This window comes from Lissotriton vulgaris, chromosome 5 (assembly GCF_964263255.1).
Source record: "Lissotriton vulgaris chromosome 5, aLisVul1.2, whole genome shotgun sequence".
NCBI classification, from domain to species: Eukaryota; Metazoa; Chordata; class Amphibia; order Caudata; family Salamandridae; genus Lissotriton; species Lissotriton vulgaris.
In genome coordinates, this window is record NC_141693.1 from 1011546820 (window position 1) to 1011570407 (window position 23588).

Consider the following 23588-nt stretch of genomic DNA (forward strand, 5'->3'; position numbering starts at 1 on the left):
TCATAAATCCCCTCCATACATAGGGGACGTTTTCATTTTTTTTAGAAAAAAGTATGACACTCGGCTGCTTTGAGTGCTTCTATTCTATATGAGTTTTGAAGCCCTAGTTTGCAGGCAACCTTGAACCGATAAGAAAAAAGACACAGTGTTGCCAAATATGTGGTTCACACCTGTGTTCGCTGTCTCTCTACAGGAGGCCCCAGTGTATGAATTGGGAGCTTAAAATGCCCAGTAGGGTGGGTGAACTTAAAGATAATAGCAACACTCCCGACAGCCTTTGCTGTCTCTTACGATGATGGACCTTCCCTGTGACGCAGTTAGTGCATTAGCACATCACTCAAGGGTCTTTTGTCGATGAGGCTGGAAAGGAAGTGTCATGCAGACGCATACGCAAAGGCATTTTCTCATATGCATTCTGTGATGACCCCATGATGTGGAACAAGACGGATGTGACAGGAGGGGCCATACAAGCATCTGCAGCCCTTTCTGTAATATAGAAGTAAGATCCAAAGGCACTTCCATAAGATAGACTTTGCTGTGTTCATGTGATCCATTTTTATTTCCCATTCCTTTACTAGAGTTAACAGTTTTCTGATAGTTTGGAATTGGAATTGGAATTGGAAATCGATTTATTAAGCGCGATTGCTGCCCGAGGGCGTCCAAGCGCTGGGTGTAAGGATCGCGGGACAGGTGACGTGACACATTAGAGCTCTGAGGCTTGGGTAAATGAGAACAGCTATATGGAAAAGTGATTGTGTAAAGCGTTCTGATTTCGCTCCATGTTCAAATGATAGAGCCAAACAACCTGTGTAAGCCGGGTACTTGCCAAATATCTGGAATGGGTGAATTCTGACCTTCTCATCTCAGCGAGTCACAAAACAGCTCCCGAGAGTAAACCAGTGCTAATTTGTCAAATAAATAAATGTCAGGGCTCACGTTAGGATGCCACTTCAGCTTGCACCACCCATTGCCCTTGCCATGCTGCCAATGATAATAACAACACAACTACCAACCTTCAAACTCCTACACGTGTGACATTTCGGACTATTTCAGCTCCCTCCCCCCTGCCTCCCCCCCCCCCAAAAAAAAGCTATAAGAATGCCTAGGGGGCAGGCAATAGTAATTTTGAATGTATATTGAATTAATAATTGACTGTTTTGTGGTCATCTCTAAATTAGCCAGACAGCACCACCTTGTGGCAGACTGTCACAAGCTCCAGTATTTATAATTAAGTGCCAAGCAACGGAAACCAGCGGCTCAAATTAAGCACTGGCTCCTACAATCAGCAGTGGCACGGGCGGGCTTTTTAGAAAAAGTAATGCCACGTCACTTATATTTTTTTTTACAAATTAAGCACTGCGTACACCCTTATGACCCACTGACAGGCACTGTGAGGAAGTCACGCTCCCTTCAGACCTATCCCAGAGCTCTCACGCGTGTTGCGTCATGAACACTCACCCACAACCAGAACTCATCCAGATGCCTAGTAGGGACTCAGTTAACATAAAAGTGTCAAAGGTTGCACGAACAAACTACAAAAAGAAGACATGATGATCTTGATTGAGGTGAATGGCTGATGGTGGGAAAGTCTGCTGTTGTGGGGACAAAGTGAAGAACAGGACATCAGTGGCAGAAGCAGTGTGAGTCTCGGCTCGTTCTGCGTTCTGCTACTGGTGTCATCCGGGCAAAGAGCCTGTGAGTGGCAGGCAGGGAGGGCAGATTTACATCATCCCGCACTCAGAAGCCAAGCCTTGGACCATGCCTGCACGTCATGGCCCGGGGGTACACATCGGCTCTCCCATTGCAACCAGTCTGAACAGAAACCAGTCTGATCATCACCAGGCCGGCTGGGGCCACAAAGACCCGACTCTGAGAAATTATTAAGGGGTGTCCCAACCCATAACATCCCATGAAGATAAGCCCCTGCAAATACCAAGGCTATCTTGTCATTATTTTACCTCATGCCTCTTTTATCCACCAATGCATTCTCCCTGTTCCTGTATCGCACTCTCGTAGGATTCTTTTTATTCCTGCTTTTTCCGTTTGCTACTATTTTACCATCTCTTTTTTTGGTGCTTTTCTTTCTCTTGTTCTGTGCTAAAGTCTGATGATTAAAAATGATCCCCAAAATTGCCAGTGGGTCCCACCTGCAACCACCAACTCCTATTAAGCACAAGGGATTTGTGTCTAACCCATAATTCAGAACCACGTTTTGCACCAAACGCATTGACTTCCTCAGTTTGGACATTAAAGTTTGATAATTGGGAGAGCAAGAAGAACATGATGCAAGTATATTTTTTATTTATTTATATTGAAAATGACATGTTATTTCTCACTCATCGTGTATCCCCAGTTGGTGAATGATGCTTAAGTAAAGATTGCAGCTGTGTCCTGCCCAGTAACGAACTCTGTTATCTTTAGGCATATTTTATGTTTAAGGGTCCAAGGAGGACATTTGGACTTTCCAAATTGGTTAAAAGTTTTATTGGAGCTCAAGTATTATTTGCGAGGTTATTGTCTGTGAAAGTGTATTAGCAATTGTCAAAAAGATGTATTATTGCATCATAGAATGAAATGCTTCTGATAGTCTTGGTATCTACAATCAAGGCATCATAGGACCCGCTGAACCCTCAAATGAATGTATGGATCTGGCTTCATGAGTACCCAACACAGAAGACCCCTGCTGAAGACCATATTACCTCATGGGTGTCCCCACCTTCACAAACCTTAGAAAGCACCAAGGTGCACAAGCCACAGATGCTCGTCCTTTTAAGTGACCACGCCCAACAGCCAAGTTCGATGGCAGTCAGCTGGGGAGTGCTTGCACGGAGCATCCTTGCCCAAGAGGGACTCCATCATGGACAACAACCACAAATCCCATTCTAAAAACATTGTCTCAGGCGTTGCTCTTCTGACATCCACTTTTCACATGGTGACAGTGTATGGGTAGGTAGTGCTGCCCAAAATCGTCCCTTTCAGCCCACCCTCATTCAAAGGCAGCTAAAGTTTGTTGAGGGCAATTCTCCTACAATCATTCCAGACCACACCAGACACCAGCATAAGAATCATCAGGACAGTTAGAAAGGGTGCTGAGTTTCACCATTTTGGTCAGGGCAACCTGACCAGCAGGGGCCTTCCAAAAGACTCTGGCATGATGCAGGAGACTCAAAGATATATGTACATTCCCAGAAAGAAGGTCTTCATCAGCATGATACAGGCATCTCCCTAGACCCTTCAGTGTGAACGTTGGCAGTGGAGATGGTAATATTTTATCAGTGTCACCAGCCACAATGTCTCTGAGAGGAAACTAGCATGGGTCGCTCCAGTTGACATGAAGCCCAGAAGGTAGACCAAATGCATTGACCATCACCTCCCCTAGGGACAGGTCCGTCATAGCATGCCTAATATAAGGTTGAACGCAATCTACATATAATTTGGCAACATGTTGCATTCACACACCTTAAATTGTTACCTTTTCCACGACCACTTTCGAACCTTGACAGGGACATAAAACTCTATTTAGTGCAACAAGGCTATATTTGTTTTTGAGACACTTGTTCATAAGATCTGCCAGAGATTCAAAATGCACCTCATTGTTTCACTTGAACTACGTGTTACTTGTTCTTTCCCTATATCTGGTGTGGGCACTCAATATGAGCTCACTGACTCTCACTAATTTGAGGTCCTTCAAATTCGAGGCTACATCATGTCTTATTTAAGATACTAATGAAAGCATGCCCCTAGGAGAAATATTTCTGAATTCGGCAGCAGCTTAAACATTTTTAAAGTATTTTGAAAGACAGATGCTGATCATTTTAAAGCAATTTATGTGCCTTTGATGTTTCTTCCACTTTTACATATTTTGGCAAAGGGACTTTTGATTGGCAGAACTGCCATTTAAACTAGCTAGAGAAAACTACAATAATTATTAAAATATAAGGATATGTTCTTCTATCATTTTTTTGTCAACATGCTCTTGTAAAGATTACATGTCAAACGAATATCGCCTTGTAGAAATGTGATAATATAATTAGAAAATCAAAGATCCCTGCACAAGATGCAAATTTAATCAGAATCTGACTAATTACTATATTGAGTTACGTATAAAAGTTTAGAAGGTAAATATATAAAACTATTTCATATGAAGCGAAGATTACTAGGAGCCAGTATTGGGTCTTCTTGTGATCACAGCTAGGTGGGGTAGGCAGCGTTACCTCAAAAAAATACAACGCTGCGAGGAACCAACTTTTTTTGTTTAGGATTTTAAGAGGGTAAATATATTGAGGTGGTTCTCACTTGTAAGTGAAATTAGGAAAGTCTACACAATTATATCCTATATAGGGATCATCATTGACGAAAAATGTAAATGGACCCCAGCTATCAACGCAAGAAAACTGGTATTCCTCCGAGAGACATCCTCACTAAAAACCTTCTCGCAGAGATTGGGGCAGCGACCAATTAAAGAATTATTGCAAATACATAACTCTAAATGTGTAAGTACGGCAACATATGGGGCGGGGATTTGGGGCTTTACAAACGTGGACTCAATTCAAAGAATAGAGAACTTTTTCCTGAGATATTTGTTGGCGGTGCCAAAAACTTGTTCCACCTATGCCTGCCATACTGAGCTGGGCATTGACTACATCACAGACATTATAAAATTGCAGCCAATAATGCTGTGGCGCAGAATATGGGTTACCGAGCAATGCCACTTGACCAGGGCGATCATTCAAGACATCTTAACGTTAGACTACTCTAAGAAGATCAAATGGCTGTCCTATGTCAAAGCGTTTCTAACAGATCTTGGATATAGGAAGTACTTTGATCATCCATCGCTGATAAAGGAAATCCCAAAAAAGAACCTAAAAAGGGAGTGCCTAATTCATCTACGTCAGTTACGCTTATTATCCGAGGTCCATAAACCATCTGTCCAACACTCCTTACTAGTCCAGACTGTGTTTACTGTCGAACCCTACTTGAATTTTAAATTAACACAGTTTGAAAGAATGCTGCTCACCCGTTTTAGACTTGACCTGTTCCATTTATTGGTTGCATTTCCAGAGCAAAATGTTAGGACATCCACACTTCCTATGTGCCCTTGTGATCTAGTGTCCTCACAATCAACGATACACACAATGTTATTCTGCAAATTCTTTACTGAGCCTCGTAAACAATGGATATTGCCTATTTTGAAGTTCTGGGGTCTTCGTCAATGTCGCCCAGCGTATCTGGCACTTCAGTACCTTGAAAATGAAAACTATGCTAAAGCGATTGTATTCTATCTTAAATTTTGTATACGCCATCGCACAAATTTATAAGTATGAATAACATTGCTACTTCGCGTAAACGAAGGAACTGAGATAATAGGAAAACTGCATGTTACCATAAATGTCGAAAAAACTTGCACAAACGGAACTGAGAAGCGCTTGCTATTTTTAATATGCTTTCTTTTAAACAAATGCATACTTAACAGTTTTTAACTTTTCTGATAAACTTGTAACTGTTTTTTTTTTTTTTCTTCTCTGAACTTTTATGGTGTTTTTATAAAACTACCGAATAAAGTCGTTATTGAATTGAATTGAATTGAATATCCTATATTGCCAACCATGTCCAACAAGGGGCATAGTTGTGAAAAAGTTACCACATCACCACCCTTTCTTACAATGAGCTTACCGGCTTTGTAATGCTGGTCTCTGATGGTCTTTCGTTGCATCAAAGAAAGAATGAAAGAAAAAAAAGAAAGGTGTGTTTTTATTAAAAAACAAACTTTAATATGTTAAACAAAATAGATATCAAATCATACCAGAAAGAGTTTAACAGTTAATTTTTCTTATCTCTACATTATACATCCATGTACCTCTTTTGTAAGTCCACAGGAAGCCTATCAACGGTATGGCTTGATGGATGAAGTAAAACTATCTTTGGTCTGCTCTAGACTACCCGTGGCCTTATCTAAACTGTTATTGCATTTCAAATGAGTGTCATGTGTTTGAAGCCCCTTTCCTTGGATTACATGCAAACCTTCAGAACATCAGTCATTGACCACCGGCAGCACTGGTCCATCAATCATGGGCTGCGCCTAGAGTCCAAAAAGCACAAGACACCCACACGGAGCCTTGCATATTGAAGCACCACATCCACTCGGACCTCTGCACATTGTGTCTGCTAAGAGAGGACCAAAGAGATCCACAACCATCCATCAGTTCTCCATGTGATGTGATATACTATCTATCAATATGGCAGATGTTGAACATAGATTGTAAAGTAATAAAGATTTATGACAAGCTCCAAAGACTAAGGGGCACAAAAGGTGAATGATCAATGCAAAGACAAAACAAGACCAGCGCTCATATTTATTATTGCTAGAATGCCATGAACAGCTGTACCATATGGGGTGCTTGATTCTCTCTCTCGCTTCAGAACCATTGTCTGTTGTCCCTGTCTGGGAACACAGGGCCAGGTGCATCAAAGGGTTTTGCCCATTCTGTGTCTATGGGAAAATGTGTTCATGCATATGGCCCACAATGTGTTTTAAGCTCGACTAAGGGAAAATCAGTGACATTCACCCTGCCCTAAATAGAATAAGACAACCACCATTGTGACCCAACAAACTTTTGGTGGATAGACTGTTGATGGATCCGGCTGAGGCTCAACTGAGGGAATCATGGCACATACCCTGACTAAGTTAGGCAAGTGAACCTTGGGTTTGGTTGGATGGGCAACCACCAAATTCTGGTGGCTCTCCCATTCCACAAGCCTACATGAGCCATCGGACTTTTACTCGAACACTATCCACTCTATATTTTATTTATTTATATACTGAGTTTTATATAGCGTGAACATGACCGAAGGGTATCAGAACGCTTCACATAGTTTGCATAGCAGACTTTATATGAGACACATTTGGAGTCGATAGAAATACAAGGTGGCAGTGTGTAATAGAAGCATACGAAATACATTTGGATATAGTTGCAGATGCAGCTGCTGAGGTACAACGCACAAGTAACTCTGATATCAGATGCTTTCTTCACTCTCTATAGGGCATCACGCTTCTTTACTTTCTTATTTGCCAGAAAAAAATTGGCAGATTTGAAAAATATTTCACACCTAAGCAGTCAAGCAGCACCTTCATTGTGAAAGCTAGATCTGGCACACAAGGAGCATACAATCATTAGGTTTATACTGGTGCTGTCTCAAAAAGTCCCTCTATGGCAAAATATTTAGGTCCAGCTGCAGGTTCTAGTGGGCCATGGGTTGGAGACAATAATCTCAGAATGTCTGTCTGACATCCATGGATGGATGACATAGAGGATGCTGGCCATGAATGGTAGAAGACTGGGCCAAGATGGTAGGCTTAGCTACCCTGGTCTACTACCTACTACATGGCCTGATTCAGTTCACTGGTTGCTTGTCACAAGAGTTTAGTTCAAGGTACTGACTGTGGCTCGTAAAGTTGTAACGTTCTCAGGGGCCCAGGTATATTATGGAAATCCCACTGATTCCGAGGGTCACTCAGGGCTTGACTTTTAATACTGTCCCCTACCATGAATGTTCTGAGGTTTAAAAGTTCTTGCGAAGTTGGTAGTGTCTTGACTGTCTGCAAAGCATGTCTTTGCAGTGCCTTCCTCTTCTCTTGACCATGCTAGCTGAAGATAGACTCTAAAAGCTCATAGTTTTAGGCTCTCACGTAGAAACAGTTTTTGGTTAAATGTTTCTGTTGATTTTGATATAACTGATGACACGCCACCAGGTCGACAAACCAAGTGCTCTAATTCAGTAAGCACAGAGCTTAGAGGAAACTAATAACATAACACGGTATCAAGATCTTTGGTGAGAAAGTCTGTAGTGCACTTAAAATGTTTATTTATTTTACAAGTAGGTGGACTGTTTTAAGTGCTGGAATTGTCCCTGTGTTTTCTAAATGCAAATTATTTGATTGGTGGTGCTGTAATCATGGTTCATTCAAGCATTGCTTTCATGTGTGATTAGAGAAAGGATTTTATGTACACTCCTTTCCTAAAGTGCTCTGCCTTGATGAAAATATTATTTCCCCTAAGGCCTCCTTGACTTATCAAACTCCCTAGCTGTAGTTTAGGTTTTTTTGGGGAGAAGATCCGGCCTAGTGGTTAGAGCTGCTGATGTTATTGTATGGGGAACCATGTTCGAACAGCAGCCTCCCCTCAGCACCTTGTTATTGTGTGCAAATACCCTAACCTCGCTGCTCCTTAAAAGTGTACAATATTGTCTGGTTCTGTTGTAAAGCGCTCATTACCCTCAGCCCCAGTTCCAAGTCCCAGTTCAAACAATTCAGGGTTACCTATCCCGAGGACATAATCTTTCACAGCTAAAAACTAAAGCTTTATGAGCATGGGTTGATATTACCCATAATGCTACTGGAGTTCATCCTGTTTGTGCAGGGGCAGTGAATTATGGTCAAGGCCATTGGAAGTATGTGGCAGGGGAGGGTCAAATTATGAGGCTAGGTTGAATAAATTATGCGGCAAGAAAATGAAAATTATGCGGCGCATTTTGCAACAGTATTACTTCATTATTTTGTAATGTTTAACTTGTTAACACTGTCTGACCATTAGTTGCACCTTTTTAGCAACCGGTTATTACCCAAATATAGCAATAACCTACAGAAAGGTGACCAGTCAACGTTTGCACAGGACCTTCCACTTCCAAAATGTGTCGCTGCGTTTTTACTAACTTTTAGTTTGACCAAGAAACACATTTTTTTAAATTCTAGAATATGCGATTATGCAGCAGATGATGGATTATGTGGCAAATGTGGCAAATCTACAACTATGCAAAAATCGCCGCACAATCACATAATTCCAGTGACCCTGATTATGGTACATGGCTGTGCTGCTCCTGTGGCAGCTGAGCTGCATCTTTGCCTCCCTTGGAGTTGCTACTGGCAGGGCAAGGTGACCAGGATCAATGAGGTAGCAGATACCAAAGGTAAATACCTGGACCCTCTGTGCAGGGGGCCTGGTTGAACAGAACAGTGGTTCTGGGAATTAAACATAGTGTATCAGGCAAGAGATGCTAATGCAACGACAATGGAGGTCAGGCTAAAGGGCCAAGGTCACAAAACAAGCAGGGTGCTCGCAGATAGGGGTGAAACCACAATGTGATGCAAACAGGCTCATTTATAGACTAGGGAGGTCTGCATATGGGTAAGCACTCTTTTGGGCAGGGGAAGTGCAGAGTGTAAGACAATGCAGCCACACAGGAGGTGGCATTTGTTTGCCTCCACCACCCCACCTGAGGTGGTGGCTTTCTAATGAATCAAATGGGGTCCCCAGGTGTCAGGGTTGCAAGGAGGTCTCACTGTTTTCATGGACACATCAGACTCTACAGGCAGAATAAAGGAGAGGGACACTGTGGAAACCAAAACGCGACTTTAGTAGTGTCTACAATGTTAGCACCCTTTCCATTCCAACCAGTGCTTCATTTGTAATACAATAAGTGCCAGGATCCTTGGTAGGAGACTACTGCAGCTTGCACCACATATTGCCCCTGTCATTGATAGTATCAACGCAACTACTAACCACCACATCCCTACAAGTGTGACAATTTGGACTATTCTATGCCCCAACACTATAAGAATGGCTTGGGTTGCAGGTAATAGTCATTTTTTAGTGTTTATTGAATTAATAAACAACAGTTGGTGTGCTCACAAGCACCAGGGTAGACAATGAAGTGCTGGTTGTCTCACCAAAGATGGTGGATCCCTACAGAGCGAGGGTGGCAGTACTAAGAAGTCTGCGGGGCCATTCTGCTGTTTCTCCCTTCCCTGATCTTTCTTCCCTATCTCCCTCAGATTGTTAACCATTGTGTTTGTTCTACTGAATACTTATAATCAGACTTGCGGGAGGTAAATCATTTCATCCATACCACAGAATCTAGACATAAGGACTAATAGGCCATCCCCCTCCAACCAGGGAGCTGTTGTAAATTCTAAACATTGTGGCATGGTTTCCAGCGGCACAGTCTGGCTCTGTGCCAGCTTTTGAAGGAGTGGGGAATGAGTGCGTGTTGAGCCACCCTAATAAACAAGCATTGGCAAGCCAATTGGTTTTTCCTATGAAAGATCTATTGGCTTTGTCATTTTAATTAGACATGTTGCACAGCGGAACGGGCTCCAGTGCAACATGGCTTTAAGTAAAGGGAAAAAAGCAGTATGACGTGACCAGCGTTGATCGTGTCATAGCACTCTCTTTCTTTTTTTAAGCCATATTGCACAGCAGTGCCGGCTGCTGCGCAACATGGCTGAAAGTCAAGATAAACAAGCATTGGAAATGCAATAGGTCTCGCACCATTAGAGTTAGTGTTTTTAGAATTGTTTATGGTTTTTTTTTGTAAATGTTTAACATTTTTGTTTCCTGTAGCCAATGCTAAAGAATTACAAATAAAAAAAGCCATAAACATTTCTAAAAGCTCTAACTGAAATGGTCTGAGACCTATTGCACTGTGTGAGGGTGAGGGGTTGAGGGTGAGTGAGGGTGAGGGTGAGGGTGGGTGAGGGTGAGTGAGGGTGAGTGAGGGTGGGTGAGGGGTTGAGGGTGAGTGAGGGTGAGGGTGAGTGAGGATGAGTGATAGTGAGGATGAGTGAGAGTGAGGGGTTGAGGGTGAGGCGTTGAGGGTGAGTGAGGGTGAGGGGTTGAGGGTGAGTGAGGGTGAGGGTGAGTGAGGGTGAGTGAGGGTGAGTTAGGGTGAGGGGTTGAGGGTGAGTGAGGGTGAGGGGTTGAGGGTGAGTGAGGATGAGTGAGAGTGAGGGTGAGTGAGGGGGTGAGGGGTTGAGGGTGAGTGAGGGTGAGGGGTTGAGGGTGAGTGAGGATGAGGGTGAGTGAGGGTGAGTGAGGGTGAGGGGTTGAGGGTGGGTGAGGGTGAGGGGTTGAGGGTGGTGAGGGTGAGGGTGAGTGAGGGTGAGTGAGGGTGAGGTGTTGAGGGTGAGTGAGGGTGAGTGGTTGAGGGTGAGTGAGGGTGAGGGTGAGTGAGGGGTTGTGTCTTAACTTTGGTCCCAGCACCATGAAACAGGAGTCTATTGAGGGGATAAAGGTGGGCCTGGCAGTCAAATGTGTGCTGTCATTGGCGAGGAGTCAAATAATCAGTGATGCCTCTCGTTGCTCTTAACTTTGGTCCCAGCACCATGAAACAGGAGTCTCTTGAGGGGATAAAGGTGGGCCTGGCAGTCAAATGTGTGCTGTCATTGGCGAGGAGTCAAATAATCAGTGATGTCACTTTCGCTATCCTCAGCGAATTAATGAGCTGATGTCCATGTGCATATACATTCCACTCTGTACCGCGAGGATTGTTGTGGGTGAAAAACGCTCTTAAACTTATATCCTGGAGGCGTGATCCAAACCAGGTTTTCTAGACGCACAACAAAAAGCAACGGTTTATAAAAAATATATAATTGGAGAGGTTAAAATGTGATTCAAATAGTAATTCAATTCCCCCCCCCCTCTCTCGCGGTCCTTGCTTCCTGGAAGGGAGCCAAGCCCTTGGGGCGGGGTGCTGCAAAGCAGGACAGGCTGTGGTATGCACGTGCAACAGGAAATGAGGCAGCCTGCGCCCACGAGGACTCTCTCGAGCAGGGTTAGGTGCACAGTTTGTTTAGAATGTGTCCGTCCTGTAAGCTGAATGTTGCACCTTTGAACTTGTCGCGGGAAAGGCAGAGTTGTGTTTTTAATATACAAAATGAATGTGATTCAAATAGTAATTCAATCCCCCCTCCCCCCCCCCCTCTCTCGCGGTCCTTGCTTCCTGGAAGGGAGCCAAGCCCTTGGGGCGGGGTGCTGCAAAGCAGGACAGGCTGTGGTATGCACGTGCAACAGGAAATGAGGCAGCCTGCGCCCACGAGGACTCTCTCGAGCAGGGTTAGGTGCACAGTTTGTTTAGAATGTGTCCATCCTGTAAGCTGAATGTTGCACCTTTGAACTTGTCGCGGGAAAGGCAGAGTTTTGTTTTTAATATACAAAATGTTTTACCTCTGCAGAGACGTCTGGTCCTCGAGGAAGGAATGCATGGTTTCCCAAAGTCCAGCAGCATGCCCTACTCCCAGAGTCGAGGCGAACATCCATCACCCCATAAACCGTTTCCCACGGCTTTTTACGAAAGTCAATAGATTACAGATATAAACAAGACGGAGGGAAGGAAGATAAGGGGAGGGGGGAGGAGAAATGCGACACGGCGGGCAGGGGAGGGGGCGGAGCGGGGAGAAGGAACAGACGAAGGAACGGCAGATAAGGGGAGGGGGGAGGAGAAATGCGACACGGCGGGCAGGGGAGGGGGCGGAGCGGGGAGAGGGAACAGACGAAGGAACGGCAGATAAGGGGAGGGGGGAGGAGAAATGCCCCCTGGAGGTCTGAACCTGGTGCTTACTTCTGGAGGGCGTTGGAATCACCCTGTGAGAAGCGGCTTATTGTGGCTCGAGGGACGGAGGGAGAGAGCAGCAGCCCGGGTGGGGCTTTTTCCTGTGCGCGGGATGTTTGTCAAGCATGGTCGCATTTCAGTTACAGGAAACGGTACCCACGTGAGAGCCGGCATACTGACCGCGTTGCTCAATGTGGGAAGCACGTGGTGGCTGACGGGGGGTGGGCGGGGTATATGGGATGTGTGCGTTTGAACATTGTGCACCTAAAGCAACTGCTTTCAGCGTTGATGAAGCAATAAATGTTCACGCTCTTGAGCAGTCATCTGTGCAACTCCCAAAATGCACAGTAATCGGCCGAAGCACACTTGCGTGCAGTTGTAACATTAATAACTCCCTTTTAGGGTTGGACGCTTTGCTGTGAACTCCGTGAACTGCAAATTATTGTAATGTTGTTTCTGAAGAAAAAAAGCAAAACTCACGCTTTTTTCAATGAAAAGTAACAATATAGATACTTCAAAGTTCTGCTCAGACTGTGGAGTATTCCCCAATCATCGGTGTGCTTATACATTACGAATTCAGAGCTACAGATTTATCTATACTGGCCGTAGGCTGCTTTGGAGCGACACGGCGGGCAGGGGAGGGGGCGGAGCGGGGGCCTGGAGTGCGGCTGAGGGAACTGATGTGCACGCGCTTTTAAGCTCAATGCGCATGCGCATTGAGCTTAAAAGTCACGGGCACTGCAAGGAATCGCCACGATTCCTTGCAAGTTGGATAAAGAGTGGATAAGCCACCATAGTCTCGCTTGCTCGATGCGCATGCGCATCGACAGGCGAGACCTAAAAAGGGTTGTGATGTGGCCAGCGTTTTTTTTTTCTTTAAGCCATGTTGCACAGTAGCCCACGCTGCTGAGCAATGTGTCTAAAAAAGCATTGGGGCAAGCAATACAATTGAGGTGCGGCGGAAGAGGGCGGGTGGCAACAATGAACAGAAGGAGGCAGGTGGAAGGGAAGCAACACGATGGAGGTGCGGGGCACGAGGGAGGGAGCAGCAGCAAGGGAAGAGGGAAAGCAACATGAGGGATGGGTGGGGTAGGGAGACGGCCAGCACACACATGCACTCTTAGAATGTGCATTCTTTTTTAGCATGCATGACAAAAAGTTTTAAAAATAGTACCTGCAGAAAGGCGGGGCCAGGGGAAGGACACGAGCTGTAGACAGGAAGCTGTACAAGGTCCATGCTCAATGGCAGGGACAAACATTGAAACCCCAGGAAGAAGCAGGAGGCGAACATATTTTCAGCAAGAATACACAGAAGAGAGAATTCTAGAAGTCTATTGGTGACCCTGAAAAAAAAGTGTTTTCCTACCAGCAAAACAAAACCATGTATAAAAGGGGGCTAAACCATCTATAAAAGAGGTGTTAGAGACGTCATAATGCAGAGTCTTTCCTCTATCTCTATTGAGGAAGATTGGGGCTTCAAGAAAGTGACCCAAGGGGCACATAGATGTAGCATAGGAAGCCTCTAGAGAGGCTTAGGAGCAAGAGAAGCACAGAAAGGTGGATGCCGGAGGTGCCACGCGCTGCACAGGACCACATAGAGAGAAAGTCAGGATGCAGCATGCTGGAGGAGGCATCTAAGGAAGAGACTTCTCATGTAACTCAGCTTTTGCAGTAAAAAGAGTTACTTGCATGCAAGTGCATGTAAATAAAGAGGATATTTCAGAAAATGTGGTGATTAGGTCTGTGGCGGGAATAGGTTAAGCTTGGGACAGCATAAGTGGATTTCAGAGATCGCTTTATAAGCATAATGTTCCCATAAGTGGAATCACATGCCCTTCTAGTGAATACATGCTGCATTTGAGCATGTTTGATGGTATGACTGGAGACTTTGATAGATAGAAAAATACATAGTAAGGGGGATATAATAGTGACGTCAGTAGTGATGAAGTTCGGGTCAGTGTTAAGCTCAATTAATATTTGTAAGTCAAACTGTGTGAGGTGTTTGACTATGCCTATGTTAGATAATGAAATACAATAGTCAAGAAATGCTTCTCAATTTTTACAGTAGATTAGTGCTGAGGTGCACTTGAGGATTGGCTGCTTCTGAAATTGCAGTTTGGAAGAAACGCAGATATCGACTGAGCTACAATAATGATAAACAATACCTCAGGTTTCTAGTTCGATTCTTGGAGCTCGTTGAGGACTTCCCTGAGGAACCTGTAAAAATATTAAAACAGTTTAATTTTCGCTTGGTCACCAAGGAATTGATAGCTCCGATCTCGTATATGCCCCCACCAGCCCCATTCCCTCCCTACTGCCCTCCCCTACTCTCCCACCCTCAGCAATTAAGCCATGGACGCAGTGGCGTAACGAAACGTGAGGGCGCCCCCTGCAAAGTACATAGAGGGCTCGCACCAAGGTAATGAACCAGTAAGGAGCTCTCAGCTCCCGGCTATTGTTACACCACTGCATGGATGCTTGCTTTGCAGCCTCCTCTGATGTTTGTCGATTCGGAGCCTTCTCTCTCTCCCCCCCATAGTCCTGCCTTCTTCTCACAACCTTTCCCCTTACCCAGGGCTTTAAGTGGGAAAGAAACTGGTGGTGCTCTAAAAGGGGCGTGGCAAATTTATTAAAGGGGTGTGGCTTATCCGAGTAGGGTAGTGGTCTAAATCAAGATAACTAGCATTGTGTGCTTAAGAAAATCTTGAAGTCGCATCCAGCCAAGGATAATAAAATAGGCAAAAAGGTATATTTATTAAGTAAAAGCCATCAAATACCAAACACTTTAAAACATGTAAACATTATTTACATTACTTAGAAATCTATAGCAGGATTTCCCAAAACCCTTGAAGATATTCACTGTGTCTATTTTGCTGGGGTTTCTCGCACCAATTTTCTTCAGCAGACCATCTACCTTTTGCCAGCCAACTCACAGCACACCAGAGTGGTGGGAGGAGAAGCACCTTGGTCTCAATAGGGCTGTGCCTGCCTGCCACAATGCTGGCTCCACCTCCTGTGGTGTGTCTGATGGCCCTGACCCACACTCACAAAGGAAGAAGAGGTGCACTGGCAGAGTGCACCCATCAGCATGTAGAGTACATGCAGATGGGTTTATTAAGCCTTGTGCGGACTCAGCCAGCCTCCTGGAGCCACCCCCAGCCCCTGTCACTCACAAACCAGACAGTCAATACACAACCAGGCAGAGGCACACAGAAAGGTTGAACAGGAAAATAGCCACTTTCTAAAAGTGCTATTTTCAAACTTAGAATTTAAAAACCATTTTCACTAAAGGATGTGTTATTACATTCTGAGTTCAGGGATACCAGATTCCACATGTCTATCTTGCCGTTATGGGAAGATATGCAGGTAAGAATGTTACACAGCATTCCCCATGTTATCCTATCGGCAAGATAGCCTTTCAATAGTGAAAAACGAAACAGGCAGTATTTCACTATCAAGACATGTTACCCACACTAGTAACACCAAACAAAAACTGGGACATCTGGTCACCCTACCTTTGACCTTTGAGGCCCAAAAATAGAGCCCCCTAGAGCCCCCTTTCGAGGCCCACCCAAAAAAACTAGGGGGTACAGACCCCCACAGACCCCCCATCTTAAAGCCCTGCCCTTACCCCATTGTTCCCCTAAAATTCCCCTGGGAAGCGCCCCATCCCCTCGTTCCTTCTTTTCATTTCTCATTTAACGTACCATGGAAACCAAGTGTTGGGTGAAGTACATCCGTGCTGTACCATGTGTGTATCGTCTGTACCCAACGGATCAGACCATTGTATGAGGCTATTTGTATTTTTGCTTTCCATTTCAACCTTATTCAATAAACAAATGCAAAAAAACTGTTGAGTTTTCTTATAGGGGTTCTGAAATTGGCAAAGATTGTGCTGTGGAGTACGCTCTGAAATGTGTTTCCATTTTCATTAAAGCACTGTGTAGTAACTGGATACAAACCACAGACAATATAACTAGAGCAGTCATTTGCTGTACTTTATCGTTATTATAAGGTATTCATTTTAGGTTATTGGAAACAACTTCACAGTAATATATTATTTTCATCACAACGACACATAAATCCAGCATACAAAACTGCCACGTTTCTCTGATTTTCCAACGATGGGACTAAATATATTGCAGGCGTCCACTTTCTGAGAGCACAGGTGACAAAACTGCCTGATGTGCTCAATCATTTGCCAAGTTCTGGTTCTTTCCAACAGAGATTTATTTATTTATTTATGGTAGAGTTTTGGATAGCGCTAGCCAGACCCGAGGGTATCGGAGAGCTTCACAACATGGGTTAAAGTAGCATCAATAGGAGGATATACATACATTGATTCAAGGCATAAGAGGAGGTCTTAAGTGGTTAGAAATAAATACAGGTCAAGGAGCCACCAAGTCACAATAATGAGCATATGCCGGGACGGAAAGAGGTAAACGTTTTGGTGAGGTGGTGTTTCTGACCAGTCGAGTGCAGGATAGAGCTTTTCAGCCGAGATTAACCGTTCGGTAAAGAACGGTTAAGGAAGTAGTCTTTGAGTTGTCTTTTGAATTGTAGGAAGGAGGGAGTAGTTCTGATATGGACTGGGATGGAGTTCCAAATTTTGGGGGCATTTCCAGAGAAGGATTGTGACGCGTTTTTTTGTTTGTGAATTTTCGGCGGGATGAGGAGTAGAGTGTTGGAGCTTCTAAGGCATCTTGTCTGGCCTGCCCTCTTGAGTTTGACGGCCAAGTAGGCTGGTTTTCCTGTGTGGAGGGCTTTGTGAGTGAGGCAGGCCGTTCTGAAATTAGCACGCATTTCAATTGTGAGCCATTTTAGCTCTTTGAGTGCTGGCGAGATGTGGTCAAACTTCTTTACTCCGTTGACCATTCTAGCTGCTGCTTTGATCGTGGATCTGAGAGGTGCTAGGTGAGATTTTGCCGCACCTGTGAGGGCTGCATTCCCGTAGTCTAGTCTTGAGAGCACCAGGGATTGAGTGGCTAGTTTGAGGTCGTTAGACGGGATGAAGGGTTTAATTATGTTGAGAAGCTTCAGGTTAAGGAAGGCGCTCTTGGCGGAGTTCTTAATGTGTTTGGTCATGTCAAGTTTGGGGTCGAGGGTGATTCCGAGCGATTTTACAGAATCCGCCAGGGTAAGATTGGCGTTTAGGGCGTCGATTGCTTTTAGCCATTCTGTGATTTGGGGGTTCTCCTCTTTGTTGGAGATGAGGTGGATTTCCGTTTTGTCTTTATTGATTTTCAGGTGGTTTTGAGATAGCCAGTGTTGGACTACTCTAAGAGTGTTGTTGAGTCTGTGGATATCATATATGGATGATGTTTCAAGGTAGATCTGGGTGTCGTCAGCATGGAGGTGGAAGGGGATGTTCGACTTTTTGAGTATGGTGGTGAGGGGTTCCATGTAGATGTTGAACAGTTGAGGTGAAAGAACTGAACCCTGGGGGACACCTCTACTGACGGGGTGGAGGTCTGATGAAAAATTTCTGATCTTTATTCTTTGGCTGCGGTCATGGAAAAAGGAGGAGAACCACTTGAGGACCACCTCTTCTGCTCCTACCCTATCATAGAGTGCCTTGATGAGTAGGTTATGGTCAACCGTGTCGAAGGCAGCCGATGGGGCCAGGAGAATGAGTAGGGAGCATTGGTCTACATCGAGTGATTTGTGTAAGTCATCGATGACATTGAGGATCGCTGTCTCTGTGCAGCAACCCTTTCCGAAACCTGATTGGTGGGTGTCTAGGAGGTTGGTGCTGTCTGTGTGTTGCGTCAATTGGAGGAGGACACATCTTTCCAGGATTTTGGCTAGGAGAGGAAGATTGGATACGGGTCTGAAGTTATTTAAGTCATTAGTGTCTAGACCCGTTTTTTTTAGTAGAGGCGTGACTTGGCTGACCTTGAGGCAGTCCGGTATGACTCCAGTAGTAAGGGAGCTGTTAATGATCATGGTCCAGAGTGGGGCTAGAGAGATGTTAAGCTTTTTGGCTAAGTAGGCCGTATGAGATCGGAGGCATGGGAGGAAGGATTGGCGATGGAGATCATTTTGGCTATCTCTGCTTCGGAGATGGGGTTGAAGACTTTCCAGTGTATTGGGGGTAGCTTGTGAGTGGAAGGTCCTGTCCCAAAGGACGGACTCTGGTGTGGGGGACTGCGGATGACATCCAGGGAGAGCTCAATCTTTGAGATTTGGTTGTTATAGAAGTTAGCAATGTTCTCACACAAGCCTTTGGAGGCCAGAACTGAGGGAGCAGGGGGTTTAGATGTTTGTCCACGAATGATCTTGAAGAGCCCCTTAGGCCTGTTTTAGCATTGTCTAAAGTGCTGCAAAAGAAAGAGGACTTTGCATTCTTGATGTGATTGTTGTAGATCCTGCGTATTGTTTTGAGTTGTTCTCGGAGGATTGGAGACGGGTTGTTCCGCCAGAGTCTTTCAGCGGCTCTTAATTGCATTCTGTCAGCGTTTATGTCAGTATTAAACCAGGATCTCGATGGGGTGTTTCTGACTCTTTTTAGTTTCAAAGGCACCATTTCGTATAGAATGTCAGTGATAGTTGCGTTGTAGTGGGTGGTGAGATCTGTTGTGGTAAGATTCTCTGTGGGAATGGGAAGGAGAGAGCCTATTCTGACTTCCAGGTCTGCCAGAGGGATCTGAGATAAATTTCTCACCCATTGAGGGGGGTCCCGCTTGGGGGGCTGGCCTAGGAGCTGTTGGTTGATATTGAATAAGATGATGTGGTGGGCGGACCAGTCAACGGGCAGGATGTGGTCGATCGTGACTATGTCGGGCTGGGCAATAATGGCATCAAGGATTGATCCTCCTTTGTGTGTTTCCTCTCTGCAGTGTTGGGTGAGGTTGTTGTTATGTAGAAGCTCATTCAAGGTTTGTATCAGCAGGTTGTTTTCGTTGTTCCAGTGCAGGTTGAGGTCACCTAAAATAGGGTTGGTTTTGTTTCGAAGTGAAGAGTGGGCTACCAGGTCGGATAGATGTTCACCGAATGTGGCGGTGTGGCTAGGCGGGTAAGAGAGGAGGTGGCAGAGTAATGGTTTGTTCTCTCTTGTCTTGATGGTGGCGGTAAGACATTCAAAGGTGTTGTAGTTGAAGGTGTCTGTTTCAGTCACAGAGATGATGGTCTTGTGTATGATAGCTACACCCCACCATGCTGAACTTATCTGTCATTATTGATGATCACAAAGCCTGGGGGTACCAGTAAGTCCATGAATGGAGAGGAGTACTCATTGAGCCAAGATTCGGTGATGAAGGTGATGTCAATATTTTGGGTAAGGATAGTTTCTGCGAGCTCAGTTGCATGTTTGGTAGCTGATCGGCAGTTTATGAGCATGCATCTGGTAGAAGGGGTCCCATTATTGATATCCTTCATTAAGGGGGCCCTGGGGATGATCATGAGGAAGGGTAGGGGTCTTAGGTCTCTGGGAGGGGAGTGGGCTCTTCTAAATCCTGTGATGACTTGGATCTTGGCTTTGGGGGAGAGAGAGAGGAGGCAGTCTCATACGAGGAGGCAAGCTCCATCGCTTCACTCGTGGATATTGACGGGAGCGAGCGCGGGTTGAGCTCTCTAAGAGTATTAAGGTTTAGTAGGATATCTTGGAGGCCCAGGATTACAGTTTCTAGTTGGCTTTCTAGCAGAGCGAGATGCTGAGTAGCTTTCCTAGGGGGGAATGGGCGGGATGGTCCCGGTAGGGGGAGAGCTTGTCCGAGTTCAGCTTTTTTATGGTGCCGGTGGTGTCCCTGCTACCACTGTGAGTGGCCGTGGGAGAGGGAGGCAATGAATCGCGCTGTGGAGTTGGCATTCTCATGCGGGTGGATGGAGGGAGGGTGCAGGGAGTCGAGTCTAGTGGGGTAGGGTCAGCGGTTACTGGTTGGGGGTGGGATTGTGAGGGGGCGGGTGTGCATCGGATGATCTGGGGTTTAGGGACATCCGAAGTGAATTGGCTAGTGAGATGGTGAGGGTGGGAACTGTGTGTGTTGGGATCGAGGGGGAAGGGGTGGGGGTAGGTGTCAAGGAGGGGAAGGGTGGGTAATAGGCGTTAGGTGTGGAATAGGATTCTGGAATCCTATTGTAGCTTGATGTGTCCAAGGTTAGGTGGTGAGATGGTCGGGGGAGGCGAGCATGAGAGTGAGCATTGCATAGCGAGGGGAAGAGGGAGTCGAATGCATCTAGGTTGTCGTTGTTGGCTTGGATTAGGATTGTGCCGTTAGGGTATATAGCCACCGAGGTGTTGCCACTGCGCAAAGGGCGATTGGGTGCTGAGAACATCAGTTTGCAGCTGTGGGGGTGTTGGTGGATTTGAAAATGTGGAGATGTGATATGAGAATGGAGTTCCAATTTTGCTGTCTGCCCGTATGGAAAATGAGATCCATTTTCAGCTGGCCCCTGGAGGAGCAGTGGTAGATGTCCACAAAGAGCGTTTCTGGGTGTTGTTTGATCAGTTTGTGTTTTAAGTTTCTTCTTGCTTTGGGGGAGAGGCGAGGGGGAAAGCTTCGGGCCGTGGGGTTTGAAGAGGTTGAGAGTAGGAGTGCGGAGTGTAGTTGGAGTGATAGAAGGCATTGTGACCGTTAGGGGAGGTAGCTGTTTTGAGTTCAGCTCCGCCTGTTTGGGTGTGGATGGGACTGTCTATTCCGTTAGGAGGCTAGGGCGGGGCTGCTATATGGGAGAAATGGGTGCTCCGCCGTTGATTCATCGTGGTTGTATGTTGTTTTGGGAGGGCTTGGGGGGTTGCTATGATTTCCTGTAGGGGGTAGGGGGTGAGACTTCACACCAGGAGGGGGTTAACATCTTGGGTACAGGAGTCATAGATATAAGGGGGATGACGAGTGCTGTTTTGAATGCTTGTGCCGGGATGGTGTAGGGATCAGGGAGATACCAAGGAGGGGTAGGAAGAAATGCTTGGTAGTGTTATTAACCGAGTGGGCATAGGTTGCGAGCCGCCATATTAGGGTCAGGCATCATAGTCGCAGGACATGCAACGCTATATCCATGGACAGCGTTTCCACAGGGACTGATTCAATGGGAGGACCCTTCCTCTGGGGTTAGATCTGGTACTCACCAGAAATGCAGAAATAGCTTGTTGGTTGGTGCGATTAGGGTGCTGCCATTGTGAGACAGGAACTAGATCCACCGTAATTGCAGCCTGTTGACGTCTGTTGCCTGGTGGGCATCAGGGCTTGCCAGGATCTGATAAGGTGCTGTGGGCGGAAGGCGGATGAGCACACCGTGGCAAAAAAAAGTGAATGTTGGAAGGGGGGCTTCAACTAATTCTTCAGCGCTACGGAGGTTACTGAGAGCAGAGCGTGACCATTTTGGAGACAGGCAGAGAAATCTATTTGGTTGGAGTGCTTGGAGCTGCTGTCCGAAGCTTCTGGGTTTCTGAGGATTAAGCAGGCGTTGAAAGGACAGTGAGCGGGTGGCGAGGGCTCCAGCGGGCTTGTTGCCGGAGAATGTGGGGTTTAGTGGTATGGGGAGCTGCCATTTTTGGTTCAGGCATCGCACTCGCGAGCCCGGTGCCTCCCGTTGTTGGATGCCAGTATCACGGGTTCCACGGCAGATAGACACTTTAGGCAGGCATCAGATGCAGGAGTTTGCTTTCCGGTGTCGGGAAGACGCTGTGTGTTAGGGCAGTTAAGCTCCGGGGAAGAGAGGAGGCTTAACTGGGGTGGTGGGCTGACATTTTGAGTCAGGCAGCGCACCAGCGGGTCCCTTGACTTTCCCTGTTGTGTTCCCGAGTCGGCGGATTAGCACTTCACTCTTTGGGGACTGTGGATGGGTCCCGGGGCGGTTTGCGTGTCCAGTGTGGCTGGAGATGTAATGGCAGGGCCAAACTAGCTGTTACGGAGTCAGGCTTCTCTGGAGTTGAAAGCCGACATTTTGAGTTGGGCAGCGCAGCAGTGGGTCCCTTGTTTCTTGTTGTTGGAATCCCGTGTCGGAGAAACACCAGTACACTCTTTGGTGGTTATGGAGGAGTCCCGAGGCGGTTTGCACGGCCGGGGAGGTTGATGTCTTCAGTTGCAGCGGCAGGATCGAACTTACTGCTATGGAGTCAGCCGGCAGGACAATCCCTACTCCTGAGGAGGAAGCGAGGAGGGGATCAACGGAGTCGGCGGAGGATCCAGAGCGCGGTTCAGAAAATACCAATTCGCAGCTTAAGAACCGGTAAGTTTTGTTGGTCGAGGCTTTGCTGGGGGGCCAGGGGAGTCCTGGGGGTAGTATGAGATAGTGTTCCCGTAACCCCCGAGCTCGATGTCATACTTCTGCTCCCGCGGCAGTTCTTAAATGTATCTATGTTCCTGAGAGCTAGTAACCCATGTAGATTGATAATAAGCAATTCGCGAACAAAGCCTTAAAATCAATCATGTTTGCCTAACTGCATATCATCACCTTTAATTTACATTAAACATAAAACTAGTCTTTAAAAATATTGAGAAACTGCAAGGCCCTAAAAGGATGGTTACCCTAAATAAAATAAAAATATTGTAATCCTTGGCACTCTTGCTCAAATCATGTTGAAATATCCAAGAAAAAATATATCAATTTTGTTTTTACAAAATATGAAATGGAAAAATAAGATTTCATCTTTGTTTGTTAAAAGATATGAAACAAAAACATTGTACATTCCCAGTCACCACAAGCACGGGTGGTAAAAATGTCACAAGGTGTCAACATACTTTTTCATTTCTACTAAAGCATGATTTGTGACTCTGACCTTCCCCCCAGGTGCACCTATTAGCAATAATTTAAGATGCTGGTGCATTTTTAGTATTTGATGCTAACATTGACGCGTTTCTTTCAAATTTACAATTAATATCTTCTGGCCTTTAGAGTCGTGCCATACTTGTGTATTACATGTAGGCAGCGTAATAGATTTCTGTACCACATTCCTCTCTCTGTCGTATTCCTGTCAGTTTACTGCGGGGTACCCCAGTCCCAAGCACTTTTGGTTCTCATTTCACAAGGAAAGACTTTTTACGATGATCCAGGTAGGAATATGAGCTAGTTTATCCTTTTGGGCCTGCTGCCTGCGAGGGACATGTGCTAGGATGAAGTATCTGGCAGGCATTTACACAGATCAGGAAGAGAAGTGGCATCCCCATCAAGTGCCTCCGGGTGATCCACTGCTACTATGGTGGCCTTACTGTAGCCGGAAAATGTTATTTAGCCATTTGTTTTCATCAAAGCATAGTTCAATTGAT

At 45.7% G+C, this 23588-nt stretch overlaps 1 protein-coding gene across 1 annotated transcript in view; it reads right to left on the reverse strand.

The window, feature by feature from the left end:
• The window catches only part of LOC147711908 (M-phase inducer phosphatase 1-B-like), a 227697-nt gene that overhangs the window by 152891 nt on the left and 51218 nt on the right, over positions 1-23588 (reverse strand). The window contains exons 3-4 of the mRNA XM_086920255.1: positions 14550-14601; positions 5674-5701 (exon numbers count right to left, since the gene is read on the reverse strand). Coding sequence (XP_086776381.1) covers positions 5674-5701; positions 14550-14601 — 80 coding nt within the window. The remainder of the gene's footprint in view (positions 1-5673; positions 5702-14549; positions 14602-23588) is intronic.